The following is a 22,110-nucleotide window of genomic DNA, read 5'->3' as shown; positions in this document are numbered from 1 at the left end:
GGAGACGCCGGAAGCGGCGGTTGGAGACGAGCGGTGGGACGTCTCTCCTCAGCGGTGGGCGGCTGGGCCGCACCGGGCCGGGTCGTGTCGCAGCCCCTCGCTTTTTGCTCCGTCCCGTCCTCGCAGAGCTCAGCCCAACCCGCCATGAGCTGCCGGCAGCCGCTGCCGAGCGAGCGGGGAGCGAGACAGAGGTGAGGGACGAGTAGGGGTGGGGGAGGGGAGGGCGGCCTGAGGGGAGGCGGGGGGTGGGGAGGGGGCCTGGGGCGAGGGGCAACCTCTCGGGCACCGGAGGGGGAGGTTACGGAGTGTAGGGGGTATGTGGCGACCGGGGGAGGCGTGAAGAGGGGCTGAAGGTGGTGGTGGTGGGGTCGTTCATACTGGTCTGGAGGGGTTGTCTTGAGCAAAGGGGGAAGGGATGGGGGGAAAGGGGGTGGGGGCGGCCCCCTGATCTCTGGAAGGGGTTAAAACCGGCTGGGAGTGTGGCGGCGGTGAACATTAAAGGTGGGGGGAGAGGGGGGCGGCGTTTAGGAGATCAAAGGGGCGCAGGAAATGCAGAGGACATGGGGGCATTGAGGTGTGCTGGAGGGGCATTTCTCGGCCTGGTGGGGAAGGAGAGGAGGTGTCGAGAAACAGGAGGGAGAAACAGGAGGGATTGTGAAGCGTGTAGGAGCTGGGCCGTGGGGGATGGAGATACTGAGTTTTCTTGTAGGCTGTGGGTGTTAAGAAAAAGAGGGATATAGAGGCAACGCAAATGTGGAGCGAGAGGGGGATTGTGTCTTCTAGAAGAAGTGGCCCTGGTGGAGGGAGAACCTGATGGGCTGTTGTGGGCAATGGTTGGGAGAGTGAGGAGGCAGCTCCTGCTCTGTAGGCGTGGACCAAACACTGGCAGCTGAGTCTGCTGCTAAAGCTTGTCTGTAAGAGAAGATTCAGTTATAAATACCTCGCTTCAGTCTGTTTTGACTCATTTGAGTACGTCTTAATTTTTAGCCAGCAAAACAGCTCCGTCCTATATTTCGGATAGTGCTTGACCTGCAGAGCTCCTGGTTGTCTTGTGGTGTTTGTACAGTGGGAAAAAAATCATTTGATATTAGTATTAAAAATCTGCAGACAATTAAAAATCAGTGAGAGACGTTGGTTCGCAGGGGCTCTAGGTTGCTGTTGATCTGCTGTGAAGCAGTGCTGACGTCATAAGAGGATGGTGCAAATACATCAGAAACAGGGCAGGAGTTGTCTTCCGTGAGGTGTTTTCTGAGAAAACTTTCCTCGTGGAAAATAATGTTCCTCAGGAACATGACTTGACATCAGATGCAAAGTCAGAGCATGGAGAGACCCGAGAAAGTCATCATAGGCCCTAACTGCAGACTCGTGTAAGCGAGATGAACGTAATCGGGTATTTATTGAAAGTGTGGTCACTGCCACGCTTCCCGGGTGCTTTTCCCAGCCTGTCAGATGGCATTCAAAGTCCCAGGCTTATTTTTAGACGTGCTTGAGTACTGAGAGCAGTTGGAAGGCTGAGAATTGTCAAATGGGTTTATTTAGAAAGGTGCTCCGCGCCGGTTTTAATGGCGGTGTGAGTCCACGGCCCTTCAACTGATATGAAAACAGCCTGGCTCATTGAATGTAGAAGTCGCAGCACATCAGAAGTTTAGATACATCCTTTATTAATTTATCAAGTTTTCCCGCTTTTTTTGTAGAGTTGCCTTTAGAGAAGAAAACAGAAGGTTTATCAGTAGACTGCTAATTTTTTTTTTTTTTTTCTCCTTTCTCCCTGACCTTCCTTCAGGAAGCGGAGACGGAATGGCAATGAAGATGACGGTCATGTTCCCCAGACAAAGCGTAGTACCAGGAATACTGTCCTTCAGGACTCTTGGGACACTGAGGTGAGAGCCTTCTCGGGCAAATTCCCTTTCCTTTAATGCCGAATTTTAAATAACGGTTGGAATATTCTGTGAAATGTTATTCATGGAGAGCAGTTAATGAAAATACCTTTTTTTTTTCGCCTTGTGTATGAGGTTGTAAGGCTTTGACTCTGTTACGTACTTCAGAGATTGAAATCTGTAAAATGTGGTTTGGAAATCAGCATGTTTTCCAGTGAACCTGGTTATCTTCAGCCCGAATATTTCTGTTAATGTATTTCAAATACTGATAAGTAGTGCCCAAGTGAGGAAACCAGAAAAGCATTTGCTGCCACTTTTAGTTTTGCTGTCTGAAAAGAGGTGTAATGTACCCAGAGCCGAGGAGATGACTCAGGGTGGGGGGGATGACAAGTGCGTGTAGTCCCTTTGCCTGCCCATCTACACTTCCAGCTTTGCATTTACTTACAGTAACATGATTATTTGTGGTAGAAATTCAAAAAGCATTCCAATTAGTGCGATACACAAAGTGCCTGTTGCAAGCAGTAGCGCTTATCTGATGTTTAAAAAATGCTGTGATAGAGCTCACCAGTTTAAGCAAGAGTTGCTCCTTTGCAGCTAAAACACTTGAACTCAAACTATTTGGTTTCTGCTCGGATTTGCCGTGATCTTCTGCTGGACGTGGGATAAACTGTCTCTTATTCTCTCATCGCTCACATGACAGGTGCTCTAGGATGGTGCGATTTGCTAACTGTGAGATTGCTTTTTTTAAAAAAAATGCTGATTTCCAAGCTGCTGCCAGATTTCCTGAGTTGTTGCCTGTATTAATCATCTGAAAATTCACTGTGTGCATCTCTAATTAGCCATGTAGTTCTGTTGCAAAATGTTCATGGATAAGAGCGTGCAGAGCAGAGGCGCCCTCCTGGTTTGTGTCCCTGGAAGTTCATAAAATGGATTTCTTTGAAGGTTTTTTAAATATCCTTGTTGGTTTTCTATACAGCCCTCTCATTCTAAAGATTGGCTGTAATGAGTAATTACAACTATTGCAGTTATACTGAACTATTAACTCTATTTTGACTGCAGAATGTGTTTTGTGCCGTGTAACTTTGAGCAACATCACTTTTATCATGTGGTGACGGCTTCAAACATATACTTACATTTAAAATGATACAAAGTTCTGTAACCCACCCTTCCCTTTGTGAAGGAGACTTTCTTTTAACAAAGACACCTTTACATGTAGCTGAGTGGTTTTTGTATGGAAAATGCTCTCGCAGCCGAGATGTTCATCACGAAGGAATTTGCTGTGATGAAAAATATTGCCGGTTCCTGTCTTGCTGTTGTGCCAGAAGTATGACTTGCTGGGATGAAGTGGTTTTTGCTTCTCGGGTATAACGGGTAGAGCCATGAATAGTTGCTTGCCATCTGACACTGAATCACTTGTCCAACAGGTTAAACACCTCTTCACGTGTAGAGTAGTTAATGGCTAAACGAGCTTTGTGGCGGGAGGAGGAAGAATTTAGTATGGAACAAGGGATTGAAGTAGGAGTAATTAAGAATATCAGGAAAAACCTTCATGGTGAGTGGCAGAAGCACCTTTGCTTGTCATATAAACACTTGGCGTTTGGGCAAAGCCGCTAAAATGCAGAAATGGAACTAGCCTTGTAGTAGCCACACAAGAGTGAGTGTTACTCTGTCCTTAACGGCCGGTTTGGTTGGGGTGCCTGCAGGTGACAGCATGGGCATGCACTGCCTCCCCGCCACCAGTGAAACCAGTGCAGGGCTCAGTCGCTGAGGCTAACACTAAGACTCCTGCTTCGTGCATGCACTTGCGTTGGAAAAGTATGTTTTTAACACATTAAACCCCCACGTGCAGGCGAGGAGAATTCCTCGCTGTTGATGCTGGAGGGATGCGCCTGCTGGACACGGTTTTACAAAAATCAATGTTCCCTTTCTCAAGGGAACAAAATTCACAATGTTGTCTACTGATGAATAGAGCTATTTTATTTATTTATTTATTTTTCTGCTTGTTTTCTTGTCATGTTGGCTCACTGAATGGAGCATGCCCAGAAGTTCAAGCCACGAGATTAAATCAGTATTATTTGACTGTTTCTTTAAGGACTTCCTGTGCCAAATGGAGAAATTCTTGTGCTTATAGCGCACGAGTGCTTCCGATTGATGTCACTTGGAAATTCTTGGCCATTTGTAATACTTTTATTTCGTTTCCTGATACTTTGCCATTTGCAAAGGCAACTCTTGCTGCTTACAAATCCTCACTAGCTTTAGGATGTTGAACTAGGAGAGGAAGTGTGTGTGAGAGAGAGCAATTTGTAACTTCAAAGAGTACACGAGGAGAGAATTACTTTTCATCTGAGGCCATAGGCACACCTGCTTTTTTTGAAACATCTAAAGTACTGATCCCTTTCGCCTTCCTTCAGTTGAAAGTTGACTGTTTTCTCTTGGAGAGTGTGGTTTGCTTGAGACCACAGCCTCAGTATGGAAAAATCAGTATTACTAAAACTGGGCTTGGCTTTTGTCAGGTTCTCTTTCTTTTTTTTCCTTATTTTTTTGTCCTTTTTTCTTTTTTTTTAATCATCTTACCCTTCACATGTGTAAGACAGATTATTTTTGTCTTAGTGGCAGTTCAAACACGGGCTGTTCTGTGATGTTATCCCTCAGTCCCTCACTTTGCATCCTACAGCTCACCTGAGCTAGATTTGATGCAAAAGGATATCGCTTTTTCTCCCACTAGACTGCCCTTTCATCCACACCATCCTTGCCTTGGACTTTTTACAGGAGGGAAACCGAGATTGAAGGGAATCTCTCTCAGCGCTGCTTTTTGGCAAATATGCTGTCACGATGTGCGGTTCCCGCTCCTCCTGGAGCAAACCACTGCCACGCTGCTGGGTGACAGCCACCCCGGGGGTGACAGTAAACCTCTGCTTTGCAGTTCAGTCCATGAACACCATGAAAAACCTGGACTTGAACTACAGCCAACGTTAAACATTAGCGAAGCAGAGCATTTGCCACTGCATTTCACTTCCTCTTCAGCCTCTCCTTCATTTATTAAGAGGTTGAGCGTGTTGTTTTCCCTGGTAGTCGCTTGTAGATTCAGCAGAAGCCCTTCCTGCTCTCCTGTCACTGCTGTCCTGTACCTGAAGTCAGGCAGAGCTGGGGTGGATCCTCTGAGAGGCACTCGCTTACGGGAATGAGGAGAATGTACAATTGTGCTCTGCAACCTGTGGAATCACCAATGAGAAGCCCTTTGCTCTGCTTTTCCCTGGGAAGGAAGGGAGTCTGCAGTGTTCTGGCTAGCTCTTTTCCTTCCTGAATAACTTTCTTCTGTAAAGCCTCATTTCTTGTGGTTCCTCTTTGTTATTCTGACCGATGACAGGGTTCCCCAGAGCTTAGAAACGCCGCTGTTTTATCGGGGGTCGCTGACGCACAGCAGCAGTTGCCTCTCTCAAATCAAAGTTCTTGTCTGGCGTTGCAGCTGTGCCCCTCTACAGTGTTACACTATTGAGGAAGGGCTGGCCTTAAATTCTAATTAAAACCAGATTATGCCTGTGTTAAACTCATCTTGAAAGATTTTTGAGAACGGCTGTTTCTTAAGTTCCCGTTGTGAGTGAGTGAGATGCTACGTCACAGATCAGCAGCCGAACACATTTAACAGGAGAGTTGTTTGGAAATTATTTAACACTTCTATAGCTACTGGGTGTGATGTTAAGAGGGGCCAACGAGGCAGGTAAACCCTGAAGGATGTCCTTTTGATACTTAAAAGTACTCATAAACTTTTATTGGGCTATTTTCCTTTGCCCTTTCGCTTAAAACTTTTGTTTCATTGTGTAGATGCCTGTCATTGCTGACATGATGACTTTAAGGATTCTTTTTTTGTCTAATTGTAGTCCAAATGCGTAACAGAATGTGCACCACAGCCTGGGGAAATGGTAGGTCTTTGACGTGATTTGGGCAATAAACGGGCTTCACGTGCTAGTGAATTTTTGCTTTAGAGAAATGGAAATAAAGAGGGTATGACAAAACCAGATCTGTCAACAGCCTTAGATGTAGGAAGCACGTCCCAGGACACTTATTTCTGTTTTAAATAAAATTAGACATGCAGAAAATAATCATTACTAACAGCTCTAAAATGTTTGTTAAGATGTGAAACTGTAGCAGTTAAGCGATGCTGGGTTTTAATTTGATTTTTACCTTGATTTTCAGAAGGTGGCTGTAACGAAAAACAGTAAGGAACAGAGACTAAAAGGAAACAAAGTGTCCTGTGCGGTGGGTTTCTCTCCAAGGCTGCTGTGACTTGTTCAGCATTTCCATATTTGCGCTTCTATCGCAAAAGGGGATGGTGTAACCAGCACCATGGCGTGGCTCCTCTCTGTCCTTCTGGCCTTCTCTCCCTCCCTAGCCTTGGCGGCAGTAGGAAGAGGAGCCGGTTGCTCGTGTCGTTCGTTACCTCTGCTGCTTCCTCAGGAATGATTTCGCGTGCGTTTCATTGTTTGTTTTTTTTTCCTCGCTTAGCTGAGCCTAACACGGGTGCAGCCCCGGTGCCGTTGCCTTGCTTGCTGCACTACAACAGAACTGAAGCATTTTTTGGTGCTTAGTAAAACCAGGCGATTTCTACGCTTGAATTGTCCTGATCGATGGTGGAATCGGTGCCGTGGGGTTTCCAGTCGGCATTGAGATGTGGTCCTTCTCAAATGCTCATACGGTGCCTTCCTGGGCCTTTCTCACCCCGCATTGACAGCCGTCGGGTGCGGTTTGCACCATTTTTCAGATTTACTCCCAAGCCAGCCCCTCTGGATGTGGTCCCAACTGTTAAATTACCACGGACTTCTTTAAATTTGTCTTCCTCTGCTGTGGCCACCAAGCTTTGACTTCTGTGGTTTTAGGTTAATACTTAGAAAAAAATGTGGAGTTTTTTTTAGCTGTTGTCACTTACGCTGGCCGCTGCTGTGAATTTACTTCCTATGGGATGGCAAAGTAGCCCTTCTCTTAAGCACCTAAATATTTGCAGTGTTGTCCTGAACACCATATCACACAGTAAGGAAATATTTCAGCTGTAACTACTAATGGAACCTTTCATTAGCAGCCCTTAAAATGGCATAAACCAGTTTTATGTCTTTGAAACACCGAAAATGAGGGTTAATGCTCTCCCAGTCATTACCATAAAATGTTTTTATCCTAAATGCTGGCAAATGAGCTCCATCCTCTGTGCGAGCTAAATCCTGAGCTCTCTTTTCTGCATGTGGAAGTTTTCGATGCCTGTCAGTCTTTCACTATCCTTCCAAATAAATTGTTATGGAAGACTACCAGTTACCGTTGCAGTCCCAGTACTGGACTGGGAGAAGAGTAATTGTGCGTACGTCAAGGTGTTCAAAGACTTAAAATGGGTTTTGTGTCACATCTGTTTTCTAACAGCCTGTTGCTTTGGATGCTTCAGGTCTCATTTTAGAAAAGATTAACCCGTAGGAAAGTGCTTTGCATGGTGCTTACCTAAAACCCCTGCTAGAAGAGAAGCGAGAAACCTTTCCTCCTGCCCTGCCTGCCTTTACTGACACCTGCACCTCAGTAGGAATGGTCTTTATTTTCCAATTCTCGGATGAATTCAGCAAATTTCACTAGTGCTAACGTGGGTCATGGGGGCAGAGCTGGCGGGCCTAAAAAGCAAACGATTGAAACCCAACGTCCCGGGGGTCAGTGAACCTCCGGGTGAAGGTTTGCTCAGCTTCAGCTCAGGCACGCTTTTTCACGTGTTGGCAATAACGGAAGCTATGGACGCCAAGAAAGCACTTGGTGGATTTTCATTAGTCCGTCGGGCTGAACGGGAGCCTGAAAATCTGGAAGGGAGGGACTTAACTGTAAAGATGATTTGCTTAACTGAGGTTTTTCGTGATGGACGGGAGAGGAAAAATGTGTTTTGCTGTTAACTTTCTCTTTGTCTCAGTCCTCCAGCAGCGATAGCGGCAGCAGCAGCAGCAGCTGTAGTAGCAGTAGCATCAACAGCCCCGACAGAGCCTGCGGTGCAGAAACCAGCCTCAACCCGATAATTGCAGGATCCAGTCCTGTCTCCCAGTCCTTCCACGAGCAGTCTGCACTAAGCCAAGGTCCTTACTTCCACATCAACCAGATCCTGAAGGAGGCACACTTTCACAGCCTACAGAGCCGGGGACGCCTTCCCACATGATGCCCCAGCAGTTCCCTGCCTTCTGTGAAGGGACAGCACTGTGTAGATTTGATATTTCAACTTCAAAGTTTGTTAAAATGGAATTGCACAAAAACGCCTGTTGCCTTTTCAGTCTATATTTGAAATAACAGGTTAACAGGAAATTGTTTACTTGTGGTTTGCTGCACTATTGCAATGCAAAAGGGGCTTTGAAGCAATTTTTATAGGATTGGGGGTTTTTTTGGGGTGGTTATAAAGTACGTGTCAAGAGGAGATGGAAGAACCCACATCTGTGTTATAGGATCGCAAAATGTCCAATTCCAATCAACTGCCTAATCTGTCTGTTAGCAATTTGTTGCTTTATGTAAAGTTCTCTCAAACGTTCACCTTCAGTTTTATAAGTCTCTTTTTTTTTTTAATTTCAATAAACTAGTAAAAAGATTATTTGGCAACATAATTTTTTTGAGCATTTAGAGTTAGTAAGACAGTAGGAATAGGTGCTGTCTCTGGAATCCCTTAGGAATGCCCCAGCTGCAAACACTCCACCCAGCTCGGTGCGTGATGAGCCTTATCTCGCTTCATCTTTACTGCAGTACTGACAAAAAAAAATGTGAAACTAGAGCCAGGAGAGCTGAGCTGTGGGTGCCTGTGTATTCCCAGAGAGCGGAGTCATGGTGCCTGTGGAGAAAAGCATGGAGCAGCCTGGGAGAGGGGCTTCAGAAAGAGAAAAAGATGAGTTGTGTTGCTCTGATACCCATTTCCAGCTGTGAAGTGTTTTGTTTTCTGTTACAGTGTGTATGTATGTATGTTTGTTTGTTTTTTCTTTAATTCTACTTTAACAGCTTGTGAGGAACAGGAGGTGAGAGAGTAGCTACACCTCTGTTCCACCAGCCGGAGGGCAAGGACAGTCCTGAGCTGTGCCTGGTTCAAGTGACACACTGTGACCTGGCTAAGGACGGAAAAGGACTTCTCTTCTGCCAATACCAGGGGTCACCAGTCCCTTCTCCGGGGAAAATGGGATCTCAGTGAAGAGGAACACACAGACCAACTGTTTATTTTGGGTCTCATCACTTGGCCATGCCAGAAAGCCAGCCCAGCTTGAAGAGAGATGATGCAGCCGTGTCCTCCTCCTCGGTGACAAGCTGCCTGAAGAGAGCACCAGGGCGTGACGCCTCATCTTCTGCTCTTGGGAGTGCGGGAGGTGGAACCTGTTAGTTTTTAAAAAGAAAAGTGTGGGTAACTATTACAGCCTAACTTTGATGTACTTCGTACCCTCATCTAGAGGAGCTGCAGGGTGTAGACTACACCAGGACAGCTCTTCCCAGGCAGCTTGAGCTTGAACCACAACCGGAGCGGCATCACTCCCGGTGGTTAGTGACAGACAGAGGCAGTTCCAAGTGGCAGAAGCACAGCGCCTTGCTCTTGTTAGCAACAGGTAACTTTTCACATCATTTAATGCCCCCACAAAATAAAAATCATTTGGAACTGCAGGGAAGGGGCTGTTGCTCTCAGAGCAAGGGGTAACAGCATGGTAGAAGTACAGCTGTTGCCCCTGCAGAGAGCTATTCTTGAGTAACTATGAACTTTAACCTCTCCTGGACTGTTTTAGCATAAAAAGAAGCAGGGAGCATCTGCCGGGGATGCTGAGAAGTGTGGCTAGCGCAGAAGATCCGTGTGCCACCACAGCAGGCCAGGGGGGTGAGCCAAACATCACTGCACACTTACACACTCGACTACAGCTGAGGTGTGAGAGGTAAAGAACACCTTTCTTGGGAAGCTTTGGGCTTTTAAACAGCCCTTCAACAGCGTCTGGTCCTTAATCCTTCCAAATAAGGGAGAACAAGAGTTGCAGAGTGAATGAACATCAGCATCTCAGGTAACACTCTCTGCTCCGCTAATACCAGACCTTTACTCTTCTGTCCCAGTTGAAAAGACATCACCACAAATGGATTATTGGGTTAATAATAGCTAAAGGAAACAGATTACTAATTACTGCTTCCTGTAGCAGTGAGGTATTCCTTGGCCCTCTCGATCCTCAGCATAGAGAGCTCCATTTAAGCAGATGTTTTAAACTAGGGGGAAACGTGTCTACTGCTAAATTTATCTACTGATAAATCTCAGAAGCGGGACACCACAGAGCTGTTGCGAGAGAAGCAAAGCCACTCTGTTCACACAGGCTTAAATACCCAAGCCAGGCTTCCTCGGGAGTTAGAGGTCAGCATCGCACTGGAAAGGAGTTCAAAGAATTAGCTAGTATCCTTCAACCTGTCTTGCAGCCGTCTTTAAATGAATTGTCTTTGATGCATTGATCTTAGAACACCTCATCTCTACGAGTCTTCGCTGCATTTTCACGGTGGCTATTGCCTGTGTTTTACTACAGAGCAGCAGCCCCCAAAAATATATGGGCCATCGGGGGTTTTTTTGAGGATGAAGGGGAAATCCAAACCATCTCATGCTGTGTTGCCGTAATGGTTCTCTCATTTTACCGAAAATAAAAAATCAGGTTAAAATATTAACTGTTTGGCTATTTTCTTCCTTTCACGACAAGCTCTAGTGTTGGTGGGAGAATAATCCCCGGCAAAAAGTTAATACTGCTGAATTTTACCAACCTGAACTCTTTCTGCGCTCCTGGCTGCAGACTTGTTCTTTCGCGAGCTCGACATACTCAGCGGCAGAAGTCCAAATCTTAAGAGATGGAAGAAAGAAATGTGACCAGTCACGGGAAAGCAGCAGTTCCGGACCCGCTTCCCAGAAAGATCGGAGAAGGCGTGGAAGAGCCCAGTACCTTACCTGATCTGGCTGGACGCTAAGGGCAAGATGTTGTGGAGCTCCTGGGAGCTGAGGGCGCCGCTCCTACTGGTGTACTGGTTCTCTGTCCCTGTCAACAAGCCAAAGAGGACCTGGAAGGCAGGAGGGAGCTGCATGTGTTTGGGGGCAGCTGCAGAGCCGGCCACACGACACGCTGCTGGTGAGTCTGCTGGCACGCCACTTGGATTGGGTTTGAGTTTGAACACGAAGCATTTCCCCCCCCACCCTTGCAACTCTTGCTTTTAATTGGCGCTGCTCGTTATTACCATGAGCCAGCAATGTGCCCTTGTGGCCAAGAAGGCTAATGGCATCCTGGGGGGCATCAGGAAGAGTGTGACCAGCAGGTGGAGGGAGGTCATCCTCCCTCTCTGCTCTGCCCTGGTGAGACCACAACTGGAGCACTAGGTCCAGTTCTGGGCTCCCCAGTTCAAGGACAGGGAACTGCTGGAGAGAATACAGCAGAGGGCTACAAAGATGATGAGGGGCCTGGAGCATCTCTCTTATGAGGAGAGGCTGAGGGACTTGGGTCTTTTTAGTCTGGAGAAGAGAAGGCTGAGGGGGGATCTGATCAACACCTATAAATACTTCAAGGGTGGGTGTCAGGAGGATGGGGCCAGTCTTTTTTCAGTGGTGCCCAGGGACAGGACAAGAGGAAATGGGCACAAACTTGAACGTAAGAAGTTCCATCTAAACATGAGGAGGAACTTCTTTCCTGTGAGGGTGGCAGAGCCCTGGAAGAGGCTGCCCAGAGAGGTGGTGGAGTCTCCTTCTCTGGAGACATTCCAAACCCACCTGGACACGTTCCTGTGCAACCTACTCTGGGTGAACCTGCTTTGGCAGGGGGTTGGACTAGATGATGTCCAGAGGTCCCTTCCAACCCCATATTGTTCTGTGATTCTGTGACAGCTGAGTTCCAGGCCTGTTTCAGCGCTGCTTAACCCAATTAGTGTTGCACAGGCTGTGGTGAATCCTATTAGATAAAATTCAGCCAACTCCACACACGATTACATGCTGTGCAGCCAGCTCAGCACACTCCTCTTATCTTCAGCTGGCATGAAATACTCTCCCCGTTCCTGCCTGAGAGCCAGCAATTATCTTTAGGCATTAAGCAGGTTATAAAGCCACCCCAGCTGCCCTCCAGAATGTATTTTACAGCCCTGGCTTCGTGACCCATCCCTTCCTTTTCCTGGAACTTACGGAGGTTCGCTGAACCAGGCGGTTCAGGTTGCTGTTCAAGTGCGGAGTGAAAACGTCCAAGTCAAAGGGGTCTATGTGTCCCTCCAGGAAGTCGGTCACCTTCTCAACCCTGCACACAGAGCACAGGAGTCCTGTCAGGGGTGACAACCCAGCCATGGTTCCACTGGTCCTTCTGAAACAATGAGGGACTTGGCCCTAAGAGGTGACTGAGCAAAATGGGAATTACTCAGTGGAACAGCGGCTGCCTAAAGGGTTTCCAGCAATTTCACAGCTCCACCAGCTGCTGGTGCGGAGGAACCTTCTCCCCGTAGCAAGTCTCAGAGAGATGCCTCAGCTCTCAAGACAGGAGCATATACAGGTTTTAACTCTCGGGTGAAAGCTTAACTGTTCCCTCCAGTGGCACCCTCTGACCGTGTCCCTGCCACTGTACAGATGCTGCGTGCGCAAGCAGGGGGGGGACCAGCCCGCTGCCTCTGAGCTCTCAGCCACAGAATCCCACCCCTCCTATATTTTCAGGCTGAGCTTAGCGTTAGTGAAGATGTCAGAGCTCAGAGGCTGCACTGCCCTTCTCCCCTGAGGCCCGAAGGCACTGTTCCTACAGGCATCCTCCTGGCAGCCACTTTAAACCGTTTTAGGGCCCCACAAAGTACTGCTGGTACCCGAACCGCACAACTGCACCGTACCCGGAGTCCTGCTTGATCCGGCTGGTTTTTGCTTCCTCGCTCTTGGCCGTCAGGATGATACTGAGGTACCGCAGATCGTAGAGCAGCTGCAGAGCTCGGTTCTGGGTCAGGGGGAAGGCGCCCGGTTTCTGCAAATAGGGACAGTTGGGAAGGGAGCTCTTCGCTCACACCGAGAAGGCTGGCAACGGACTATGGCAGGGGAAATGTTTAAAAACCACCAGCACCAAGGAACAACTGACCCAACCGAACCATTCTGGGCACACAATTTGCTGTCTGATCCCTTTTTGCCTCATTTTTGGGGAGGCAAGGGAAGAATACACCCACCCTTTCTGGCTGTCCCAGCCAGATGTTTTCTGTTCTGAGGGGTGGGAGCGTGTGCATCACCCAGTGACCTGGTTCTGATCCTACGCACGTACCTTCTCCTGCTTCTCCTCCACGAGCTTTTCATAGGCAGCAAGCACTTCTGCCATGCAGGTCCTCAGCAGCTCCTGCAAGGTGACTTTTGGGAGAGTGTGACCACCGACCCGGTTCACCTCTTGGCACAGACTGAAGAGGAGGCACTGGACGTACCAGGACGGCTGTTGAAGACAACGGCGTTATTTTCCCCGTGGTCTGGAAGCTACAGTGACTTCATCAGCAGCACAACATTGCTTCAGTTTCGTGATATGAGCTTTCTACTTCCTCAGTAACCACAAAGCTCTGCCCCCACAGCTTGGCTCAAATATCTCACAGATTTTTATCTACTGACATACCAGACTTCTGGTTTTAACAGTCCTCAAGGTCCCACAGGTACTTTTACCAGAGGTGTCCACCCAAGTGTAGTCAGGACAGAATGACTTGTGCCTCTTCTGTCACCACTGACCTTGCTCCGCTTGTTATTTACTCCCTTGCTCTTCTCCTGGGCCTCCCAGCTCTCATCCAGCTGCTTTTGCCTTCCGAGTCAACAAAATTCCCCTTGGAAGGTTCACTACAGAAGACTAGTGCCCTCTCCAGCCCCTCCCGTACTGAGCAAACACAGAACTCGTTCTTGCCCTGGTCCTCCTCTCCCTCCACGCGATTGCCACCTGCGTTGTCACCGTGAGTGTCATTCCTGCACCACCACACCTACGGAGAGCTGCAAACCAGGCTTCTCTCAGGCTTTGCACAGTCCCGCTGTTGCAGCCCTGTCCTTCAGCGCACCCAGTTTCCATGAAACCTCCCTCCTGGGGCTCTTCGGGTATAAACCAGGTCCGAGTCCTCCTTTGACACAGTTTTACAGGATCTAGGCCAATCTTATTTATTTGAACGTAGAGCAGCAACTACCTAATTTCCTTCCTCTGACCTCTGTCCTTGGGAGTTGAGTATCTCAAAGGGCAAATAAGAGCACTGGAGAGCCTTTGCCCTCTGTTCGTACCACCAAGCAACCTCCACAGCAGGTCAACACCATTTAAAGCAGTAGGGTTGGAAACCAGAGAGACCCCATTTCTCTGTGTTTATGGAGAGGACATTTCTCCTACCTGCACAGGCAGCCGGATCTTTGATGTTATGCTATTTCCAGACTCCGTCTCCTCCTGAATTTCAATTTCATCCCAGTTGGTGGCTGTGGCCAAGACAGAGCCAGCCGTGTCGAGCAGCAACGTACGCGTAAAGCATTGAACCAGACCCTGGAGCGCAAAACAAACGCACCCAAGTCACAGACAGCTCTAATGGGAGCACCAAAGGACAAGACCGGCCTCCTGCATCCCCCCATTTCTCCCCAAATGACTCTTTTGGAGACCATCGCACTGGATGCCACCTCAGAGATGCCACCAGCTCCTCTCCCTGCAGGCAGACTCGGCAGCGTGGCAGCAGCGCGGTGAGCTCTCAGCACCCAGCTGAGGAGCTGCAGCACTGACCATGACCACAGGGACCTGAGTGAACAAAAACCCCAGGCAGGAAACAGCTGTGAGGAGAGAAACAGCTCCTTACTTTGGTGACAGCCGAGCTCCAGATCTGGTAAGCAAAGAGGCTCTGCTGCAGGAGCTCTGCCTTCACCCCCTGCCACTGGGCCTGCACGGGGGTCACTCCCTGGGCTTTCCCCTTCCCCAGTTTCTTGGTGGAGCGCGTTTCCTTCAGCGCCGTCTCCGTGCTGCCCGACTGGCCCAGGATACACTGCTTGAGGTGAGGGCAAAGTTCGGTCAAGGACTGGCAAAGCCTCGCCATGAAGAGGACAGCGTTGAGCCTGGCATCGCTGGGAGCATCCGTCTGTCCCTCCAGCAGGCTCTGAGCGCTCTGGAGCTCTTCCCGCACGCAGCCCAGTACGTGGTGGATGCAGGCGACGCAGTGGTCACGGAGCAGCCCCTCCACCGTGCCGGCGTCGGCGTAGCGGTCGAAGGCAGAGCGTGGCTGCACCGCGGGAGAGGCCTCCTTGGCGGCGGAGGAGTCTGTGGGGAGGTAGCAGAGGAGATCGTCCAACCTGGCCTTCAGTTTGGAGTCCAGAGCCGAGCAGAAGCTCTGCACACACGGCGTCAGCGCCTGGGCCTTCATGGACAGCCCGCTCTTGGTGAAGTGGCCGCGGTTTGCCACGCTGACCCACGCGGCGTCAGAAGGCAGGTCGCCGGAGCTCTCCGACCACAGGAACAGGGCCACGTTGTGTTCAAACTGGATGTGCTTGCTCAGGGCAGAGGCGCTGGATTTGACTTCAAGTTCCTGCAGGGCTAAGGTGAGAAGCTGTCTGGAGCTGCTTGAGATGGAGTCAAACCCTTCTTTGGTCAGTGTCTGGAAAAGAATGAGGAAGAAGAAAAGCACCTTTTATACATTTCTCCTGCCACCCAGCACTTAAAATACACACTTAGCGCTGCTAAAAGGCACCGGTGGACTGTTGGAGGCAAGAAGAGGGGGCACAGAGTAAGGCTTGGGATGAATTGCCACGGCACAGCACCCACCTGCAGCCTGTCTAGGAAAAGCTGCTGCAGCAGGTCCTCCCAGAAGGAAGCAGGTTTGTCCAACAGGCGACGGCACACCGCCTCCCAGTTCTGGCTGATGGACTCGCTCGTCAGCAGCTCCCACACCGCGTCGCGAATCCCCGCGAGGCCCTTCATGCTCTTCACGTAGACGAGGAGGTTGCTGACCCCAGCCCTGATGTCCTCGCTGCACCTGAAGGCAACATTTCCCTTCAAAACCACAGCCCCCCGGGGAAGGCAGGGGAGAACATCGAGGTGGGCAAATCCTTAACCTGTTGGTAAGGGGCTCTGCCTGGAGAATCACCTGAGGGGCTGAGGATACCTGGATCCACTTGGATCCCACCCAGGGAGATTCCGTGTGGGATTCTCCTGTAGGAAAGCCATGTACCCACCAGCAGGAACCCTGGGCTGTGGTGGACATTGAATCCAGGAGCATGGCAAGCCAGGAAAGCCCACAGGCAGGGAAGGGAAGTGGGGGCCCCATCCCCTAGCCAGCAAGCCCACCATGGGGGGCTGCAGCTGAGGGCAGGGACCAGCTAGCCCCATCGGGTAATGACACAAGGCTGAGAAGGGGCAGTTAAGGGGCAGGCAGCGCTGCCAGGCTGTCCCCATCCACAAGGCAGGACAAGGTGGGAAGGGGTGGAGCCAACAACTCTATAAAAGGGGTCTGGCTGCCCCGCACCAGTCCTGGGAAGGGCAGTGAGGAGACGGGAGGTGCTGGACCAAGAGCCAAATGAGCCAGGTAAGGGATTTTCTTTTACTCTGTGCTTGTTTGCTGGCGGTTATGGCAGTGTAAAGCAGCTCCAGACAAATAGCTTGTGCAGCCCAGGTGGTCTGAATATATCAGAGTGTTACAGGCTGGCTGTTAGGACAGCGCTGTGCTCCCTCCGACTGTTTTACGGCTGGGGAGAGGGGTGCTGGGCCAGAAGCCAGGAGAAGGCAAAGTCTGGCTGGAGTGAGGAAGCTTGGGTTTGTGCTGCTGCCTTGGCACAGGGAGGTGTCTGGAGGAGTCCTGCAAAGGGGGACGCTGTCACACTCACATAGCGATCCACTTCTGCAGCGTGTCTCTGAGGTAGTCCTGGCTGATGGGGTGTGCCAGGGTCCGCAGGACGGGCTGGAACTCCACCACAGACTCCGGCAGGTACCTGCACCAGCTGCTCAGCTTCATCTCCTCCTCCAGAACCCCTCCTTTCCCTGGAAGAGCACGGGCAGGGGATCAGCCCAGCATGGGGGCTGGTCTCCCGCCTGCAAACCTGGGGCTGAGGCCGAGCCGCCCGGGCGCTCACCTGCGGGGTGCTGGCCCGTGGTGCTCTCCAGCGTGGAGAAGAGCAAGCCACAGGGCAGGGCTGGGTCCGGTGGCATCCCTTCAGGCACGGTGTAGAAGAGAGCATGAGCCTGGTACAAGGTTGTGGTTAGCAGCTCCATCAGTGAACACACCTGAGCTTTTATGCCTGCACCTGCAGAGAAATTACTTTCAGCCCCATTTTTGTGGTGTTTTGCCACTAGGGCACAACACACTTGTGTCCCCACCACCATGAGCTTTATGGGACTGACCCACCCACTCTTCTGCGAGGCAAGAGGGAGATGAAGCGAAGGGGGACACCCTGACTTTAAAAAGGAGGCAGCCCATTGTACTGACCGTGGTGGGGCTGGTTGAGAAGCTGCTGAATGGCCAGTTTCCTGGCCAGAAGGAAGTCGGCGAGGGCCTGGCGCGGAGAGCTGTCCTCCAGCAGCATGATGGCACACAGGGCTTCTGCCACCGCCTGGTCTGACACAGTCTGGCTCTTCAGCAGGGACTTGCTCTCCTGCAGGATGGTGGATCTGGCAAGGGAACGAAGCGGACAGTCACTGGTCTGGGTGTTTGACCAAAATATTCAGATGTAGTTATGTGATAACCCACTAAGCGCGGATGTTGTTTCCCCCAGGCAGAAGTGGGACTATCTGGGTGTTACGAGTGAGGTGCTCTTGCCCCATGGCTGGCAGAGAGAGCACCAGGGCAGCAGCAGGGTCTCAGGTCATAGGCTCATAGAATGTTGAGTGGGGCCAGAGGAGGGCACGGAGATGCTGGGAGGGCTGGAGCCCCTCTGCTGTGAGGACAGGCTGAGAGAGTTGGGGGGGTTCAGCCTGGAGAAGAGAAGGCTCCAGGGAGACCTTAGAGCCCCTTCCAGTTCCTAAAGGGGCTCCAGGAAAGCTGGGGAGGGACTCTTGGTCAGGGAGAGGAGCCATAGGACAAGGGCTAATGATTTTAACCTAAAAGAGGGGAGATTCAGACTAGATATAAGGAAGTTTTACTCTGAGGGTGGTGAAAATCTGGCCTGGGTTGCCCAGAGAGGTGGTAGATGCCTCATCCCTGGAAACATTCCAGACCAGGCTGGATGGGGCTATGGGCAACCTGGTCTAGCTGAAGGTGTCCTGAAGGTGCCCACAGCAGGGGGTTGGACTAGATGGCCTTTAAAGGTTCCTTCCCACCCAAAAAAAAGGTCTATGAAGGCATCCCACCACCCTCCTGGTACAACAGGCCCTCCCGGTGCCCGCCGTGGTGCGCTGTCCCACCTGAGGTGGCTGGCGGCCGCCACTTGCCGCAGCAGGATGGGGAAGCGGGCGAGGATGGGGCCACCGCGGGCCCGCGGCGTCTCCAGCTGCAGCTGGCGGCGGAGGTGGCCACCGAGCAGGTGGAGCCGGGCGGCGGGCAGGTACCGGCCGCCCTCCACGGCCCCCCACACCTTCTCGGGAACCTCCAGCAGCAGCTTCAGCTGGGCGGCCGCCCGGTAGAAACTCTCCTGGGCCGGCGGCCGAACCTGGGAGGGGGGGTGGTGGTGGAAAACGGGGGTCAGTAGGGAAAAAGAGGGGATGGAAGGGGGGGGTCTGGGGCCTCCCCCCGCCCCGTCGCAGCCTCTCGCCCCCCTCACCGGAGCCGCGGGGCCGGGCCGGGCCGCGCCGCCCCGCTGCAGGCCGCGGACGGCGCCCAGGAGGCGGTCGGCGCTGAGGCGCATCTCGGCGATGGTGTCGGCCGCTTCGATGAGGTCGCGGTAGCGCTCGCCCACCATCTGCCGCAGCTCCTCCCGCTTCTGCTCGATGCCGGCCCGCAGCCGCCGCTCCACCGCTCGCAGCTCGGCCGTCGTGTGCGCCTCGAAGAGCGCTTCGGCTTCGGCCTCCGCGCCCCGCGCCGCCATGGCCGCCCCCTCCCGCAACACCAGCGGCGCCGACGTGGAAACCACCGCCGCCGCCATCTTTGGGGCGGGGAAGGGGAAGGCGCTTCCGGGTTGGCGCCGCCATCTTTGTGCGGGGCAGGCGTTGCCATGGCAACGCGGCCCGGGAGGGGCGGAGAAAACACCGATTTATTTATTTATTTATTTATTTATTTATTTAGTCTGTCCGTTTCCCGAGGAAACGGGGCGGTTATCGCGTCCTGCGGGTGCCGCTCTCGCTCCACACACCCCGGGAGTTGGGGGGCGGGTTGCGGCCTGGTCGCTGCTAAAGGTGTGGGCCGCGGCCCTGCCTCAGCGCCCCGGGGAGCGGGACCGGGGCGGCTTTTGCTGAGCCCCCGCGTCTCCCCTCTGGCGGGTCGGCTCTGGAGGGGACCGCCCGGCGCAACCCCGGGGCCGGCAGCGCTAGAGGGAGGCAGCGGGACGGCGGAGGATGGCGGGGCCCGGCCGCCCTGTGCACCCTGAGGCCGGGGGAGCGGCGCGGGGTGGGGTCCGGGCCGAGCCCCGGGTCCTCGTGACGAGGCCTTTTTGGCCGTTCCGGGCCACCCGGTGCTTGGTGTGATTCTCCCTCCTGGGCCAGGACCAGGCTAGGCTAAATCAGGCGGGGATGGGGAAGGGCAGCGGGACAGTGTGGCCAGGCAGCTCCCTGGCTCCTGCTTCCCCCAGTGCTTGGGCAATGTCCTCCCTGACAACCAGGTACACCTGAGCCTGGGTTGTGGCTCAAAACGAGGAATACCAGCACTTCAAAATCTAGCAGGTTATGGGTTTGCGCAACTGGTGATAAATAGCAGAATATTTCATTGTCTGAGTTGGGCTGAAATGGAAAAGTAGCTGACGAAAGCCGGTTATCTCAAACCCTGTAAATAGCGACTCTAAGCTGGGACAGATAAAGCTGAGGTAGGGCCAGAGTCAAACTTCTTGAGGCTCAATTATCACCCGTTGGGGAACACCAATGCACTGTTGAGTATTCACTCTAAAGTCGAGAAGAGGGAAAATGTTAAATATAGGCTCTAACCTCTTCCATCCACCTCTACTTATGGATGTGTTTGAATATCCACAGTAGCCTTCAGCAGTGGGGGTGTCCATATGTTTCACTGGATCCAAATATTTCTGTCTCTCTGTGTGACTCCTTGAAACAGGGTGTGTTTGTATGGTTTATGTTTATACATACCTACATGCAGATATTTTGATTTAGGATGCCCTGTAGTAAGTTAGTGTGAATCTTGCCATTCTCAAATCTGTAATTAAGTCGCTATTTTAATTATAATATATTCTACTGAATCACCTTGTTAATCCTTAAATTGGTTAATGAGTAAGCGCTGCTAAAATTCAACCTTTTGATCCGCCTCAAACCATTAATAAATCTTGAATTTCTGCTAAATGTGTCAAATATTTCATCCTCCACAGTAGGGCTCTGTTCAAACAGGGGTATGGCGAGGCTGCAGCTGGGGGGGTGCTGAGGCCCCCTGCTCTGTGCACCAAGATTTTCCCCACAAAATGCTTTCAGCAGAACGCCACCAGCCCCATCTGATGTGGTTTTAATTTTAAAGTGCTCCTCTTGCTCATGTTTGGAAAAATCACGCTGAGTGAGTGTGTCTGGGGGGGCACAGCTGGAACGTACCCACTGGAGACAAAAAGGTTCCTCTGAATAATGTTTTATTTCTCCTTCTCTTTTTTTTTTTTTTTTTTATGTAGCTCCACCTTGCAATACCTACACTTCCCATCACCTCGCATATTTTCAGCCTGCGGAGGCAGAATGAAATCAGCTCACTCTGATTTTTGTTTGCAAAACCCTTCCCTGGGCAGCTACTGCCTTTCTCCTGTCAGCCTTCGTGTAAAGACTTCATATTTCTGATGGAAACCCGGAGCCATGTGTACGTACTTGTGTGTAAGTATAGTTATATATCCCCAGAGCCGGCGTACCTGTTTAGCACCTCATGCTGACTCAGCCGGCTACAAGGCAGTGTGGCAACAAGCATGGTAATTGCTTTTTTACAAATATCTGTTCCCGGAGGAAAATCCTGCTCCGGCTGCTCCTGCCCCACGAGAGGCAGATCCCCAGGGGCAGGGCAGCCCCCGCCTGGGATGCTGGTGTAGCGAGAGTGAGTGGTCCTGGGAGGATGTTGGTGCCTTTTTGCTGGTAGATGTTGTATTCAAATCTCATAAAACCCTGTTGTGTTGCAAATTGAGGATGGGAAAAGAAAAACTCAAGGGTTTTTTGCAGTGAAGGGGTTTATTTGGAAGCTGTTGGTGGTGAAACCAGCCTGTGCAGCTGGTCAGAGCTGGACTTCAAGTTAATGGCAGAGCCGATTTCTTTACAGTGGTGTGTTTCCTCGGTGATGTACCTCTTAGCCCCCTCCTGGAGCTGGTTTCTCTGGCAGATTAAACCTCCAGTGGTGGCACTTTCCATGCCCTGATCTCACCAAACCCAGCCCAGAAGTGCTGCCATCCCGGGAGGAGAAATTTCTCCCGTCAGGCTGAGTTTCTGCGACCCCTTGTATCAAAGAGCTATTTGTGGTGGTGCTTCATCAGTGTGAGGGGCTGGTGCTGGCACAGACGTGCCTCAGTGTGCCTGAAATTGTGCTGACCAGGCAGTCATCTTGCAGGGTTTTGGGGCAAATGCAGCAATCTTGAAGGTTTTTTGGGCAAACCCAGCTTTCCTGCTGCGTGGACGCCCCCAAAGCTGTGACCACCCCATGGGGTGAAGAACCGGGTGTGTTTCTCACCAATGGGGAGGATGGATGTTGGGAAGAACTGGTTTTGGGAGAGGAACTGAGAGCGAGTCGTGCCTTGGTGGGACTCCAGGGCTGGTGCCTCTTCTCCTCCCGGGGAGGAATCCCAGCCTGGCTTATTCCCTGCTGCTCCTGCCCGGCTCTGACACACACACACAGAGTCAGAAACTGTAGGAAAACTCTTTTACTTCCCTCCCGCCCCATCTGTGACCCCCTCCCCATGGCGCAGACCGTGGCAGTGGGGAACCTTCGCCGCAGGAAGGCTCAGTCCCACCCCGGGACTCCCCGAAACAATCGCTATGGAGGAAAACAAGACTTAAAAGCAGAGAAAGGCTCTCGGGAGTGTTCCAGTCAGACCCCCCCACACTATACAGAGCACAGCTATAGATACAGGGGAGCGTATGTACAGGAGGTGGGCAGCGTGGGGCAGTGCTGCTCTGGGGGGGGACACATGACCCCCGGATCGCTACAGCTTGGCAGGGAAGAGCTCTTGTGTTTAGTAGAGACTAAAGCTCTTCTCTTGCCCTGCAGAAGTCGC

The 22,110-nt window shown here is 51.5% G+C and overlaps 2 protein-coding genes across 5 annotated transcripts; one reads left to right on the top strand and one right to left on the bottom strand.

Moving 5' to 3' along the window:
- The first annotated feature begins 9 nt into the window (after nucleotides 1–9).
- VCF1 (VCP nuclear cofactor family member 1) lies at nucleotides 10–10,539 on the top strand. Of its 4 annotated transcripts, XM_074160029.1 has the most exons (5): nucleotides 13–191; nucleotides 1,784–1,880; nucleotides 5,756–5,797; nucleotides 6,072–6,134; nucleotides 7,807–8,046. In XM_074160029.1, the coding sequence occupies exons 1-5, from the start codon at nucleotides 145–147 to the stop codon at nucleotides 8,044–8,046; spliced, it is 489 nt and encodes a 162-aa protein (XP_074016130.1). In that variant the 5' UTR covers nucleotides 13–144. The 4 variants fall into 4 exon arrangements, with proteins under 4 accessions (XP_074016131.1, XP_074016132.1, XP_074016133.1 ...); XM_074160030.1 differs by lacking the exon at nucleotides 5,756–5,797 and having other exon boundaries at nucleotides 10–191; nucleotides 7,807–10,538; XM_074160031.1 differs by lacking the exon at nucleotides 6,072–6,134 and having other exon boundaries at nucleotides 10–191; nucleotides 7,807–8,459.
- Nucleotides 9,053–18,910, bottom strand: COG1 (component of oligomeric golgi complex 1). The gene is given in 15 exon segments (XM_074160028.1): nucleotides 9,053–9,233; nucleotides 10,635–10,710; nucleotides 10,816–10,925; nucleotides 12,031–12,139; nucleotides 12,714–12,841; nucleotides 13,130–13,291; nucleotides 14,210–14,356; nucleotides 14,661–15,449; nucleotides 15,617–15,827; nucleotides 16,675–16,828; nucleotides 16,921–17,091; nucleotides 17,274–17,455; nucleotides 18,188–18,432; nucleotides 18,544–18,876; nucleotides 18,878–18,910. Coding segments are annotated over 15 exon segments (2,991 nt in total). The 3' UTR covers nucleotides 9,053–9,092.
- Between the last annotated feature and the right edge of the window lie 3,200 nt (nucleotides 18,911–22,110).

The sequence above is a fragment of the Numenius arquata genome, chromosome 17 (assembly GCF_964106895.1).
Source record: "Numenius arquata chromosome 17, bNumArq3.hap1.1, whole genome shotgun sequence".
NCBI lineage: Eukaryota > Metazoa > Chordata > Aves > Charadriiformes > Scolopacidae > Numenius > Numenius arquata.
The sequence above is the reverse complement of the archived record's forward strand: the minus strand, read 5'-3'. Positions and strand labels throughout refer to the sequence as shown.

Bases quoted from the DNA above. Each gene is read 5' to 3' on its own strand.
- VCF1 (XM_074160029.1), top strand. From the start codon at position 145: ATGAGCTGCCGGCAGCCGCTGCCGAGCGAGCGGGGAGCGAGACAGAG. The intron at 192-1,783 runs GTGAGGGACGAG...ACCTTCCTTCAG, and splicing joins GAGCGGGGAGCGAGACAGAG to GAAGCGGAGACGGAATGGCA. The intron at 6,135-7,806 runs GTGGGTTTCTCT...TCTTTGTCTCAG, and splicing joins GAAACAAAGTGTCCTGTGCG to TCCTCCAGCAGCGATAGCGG.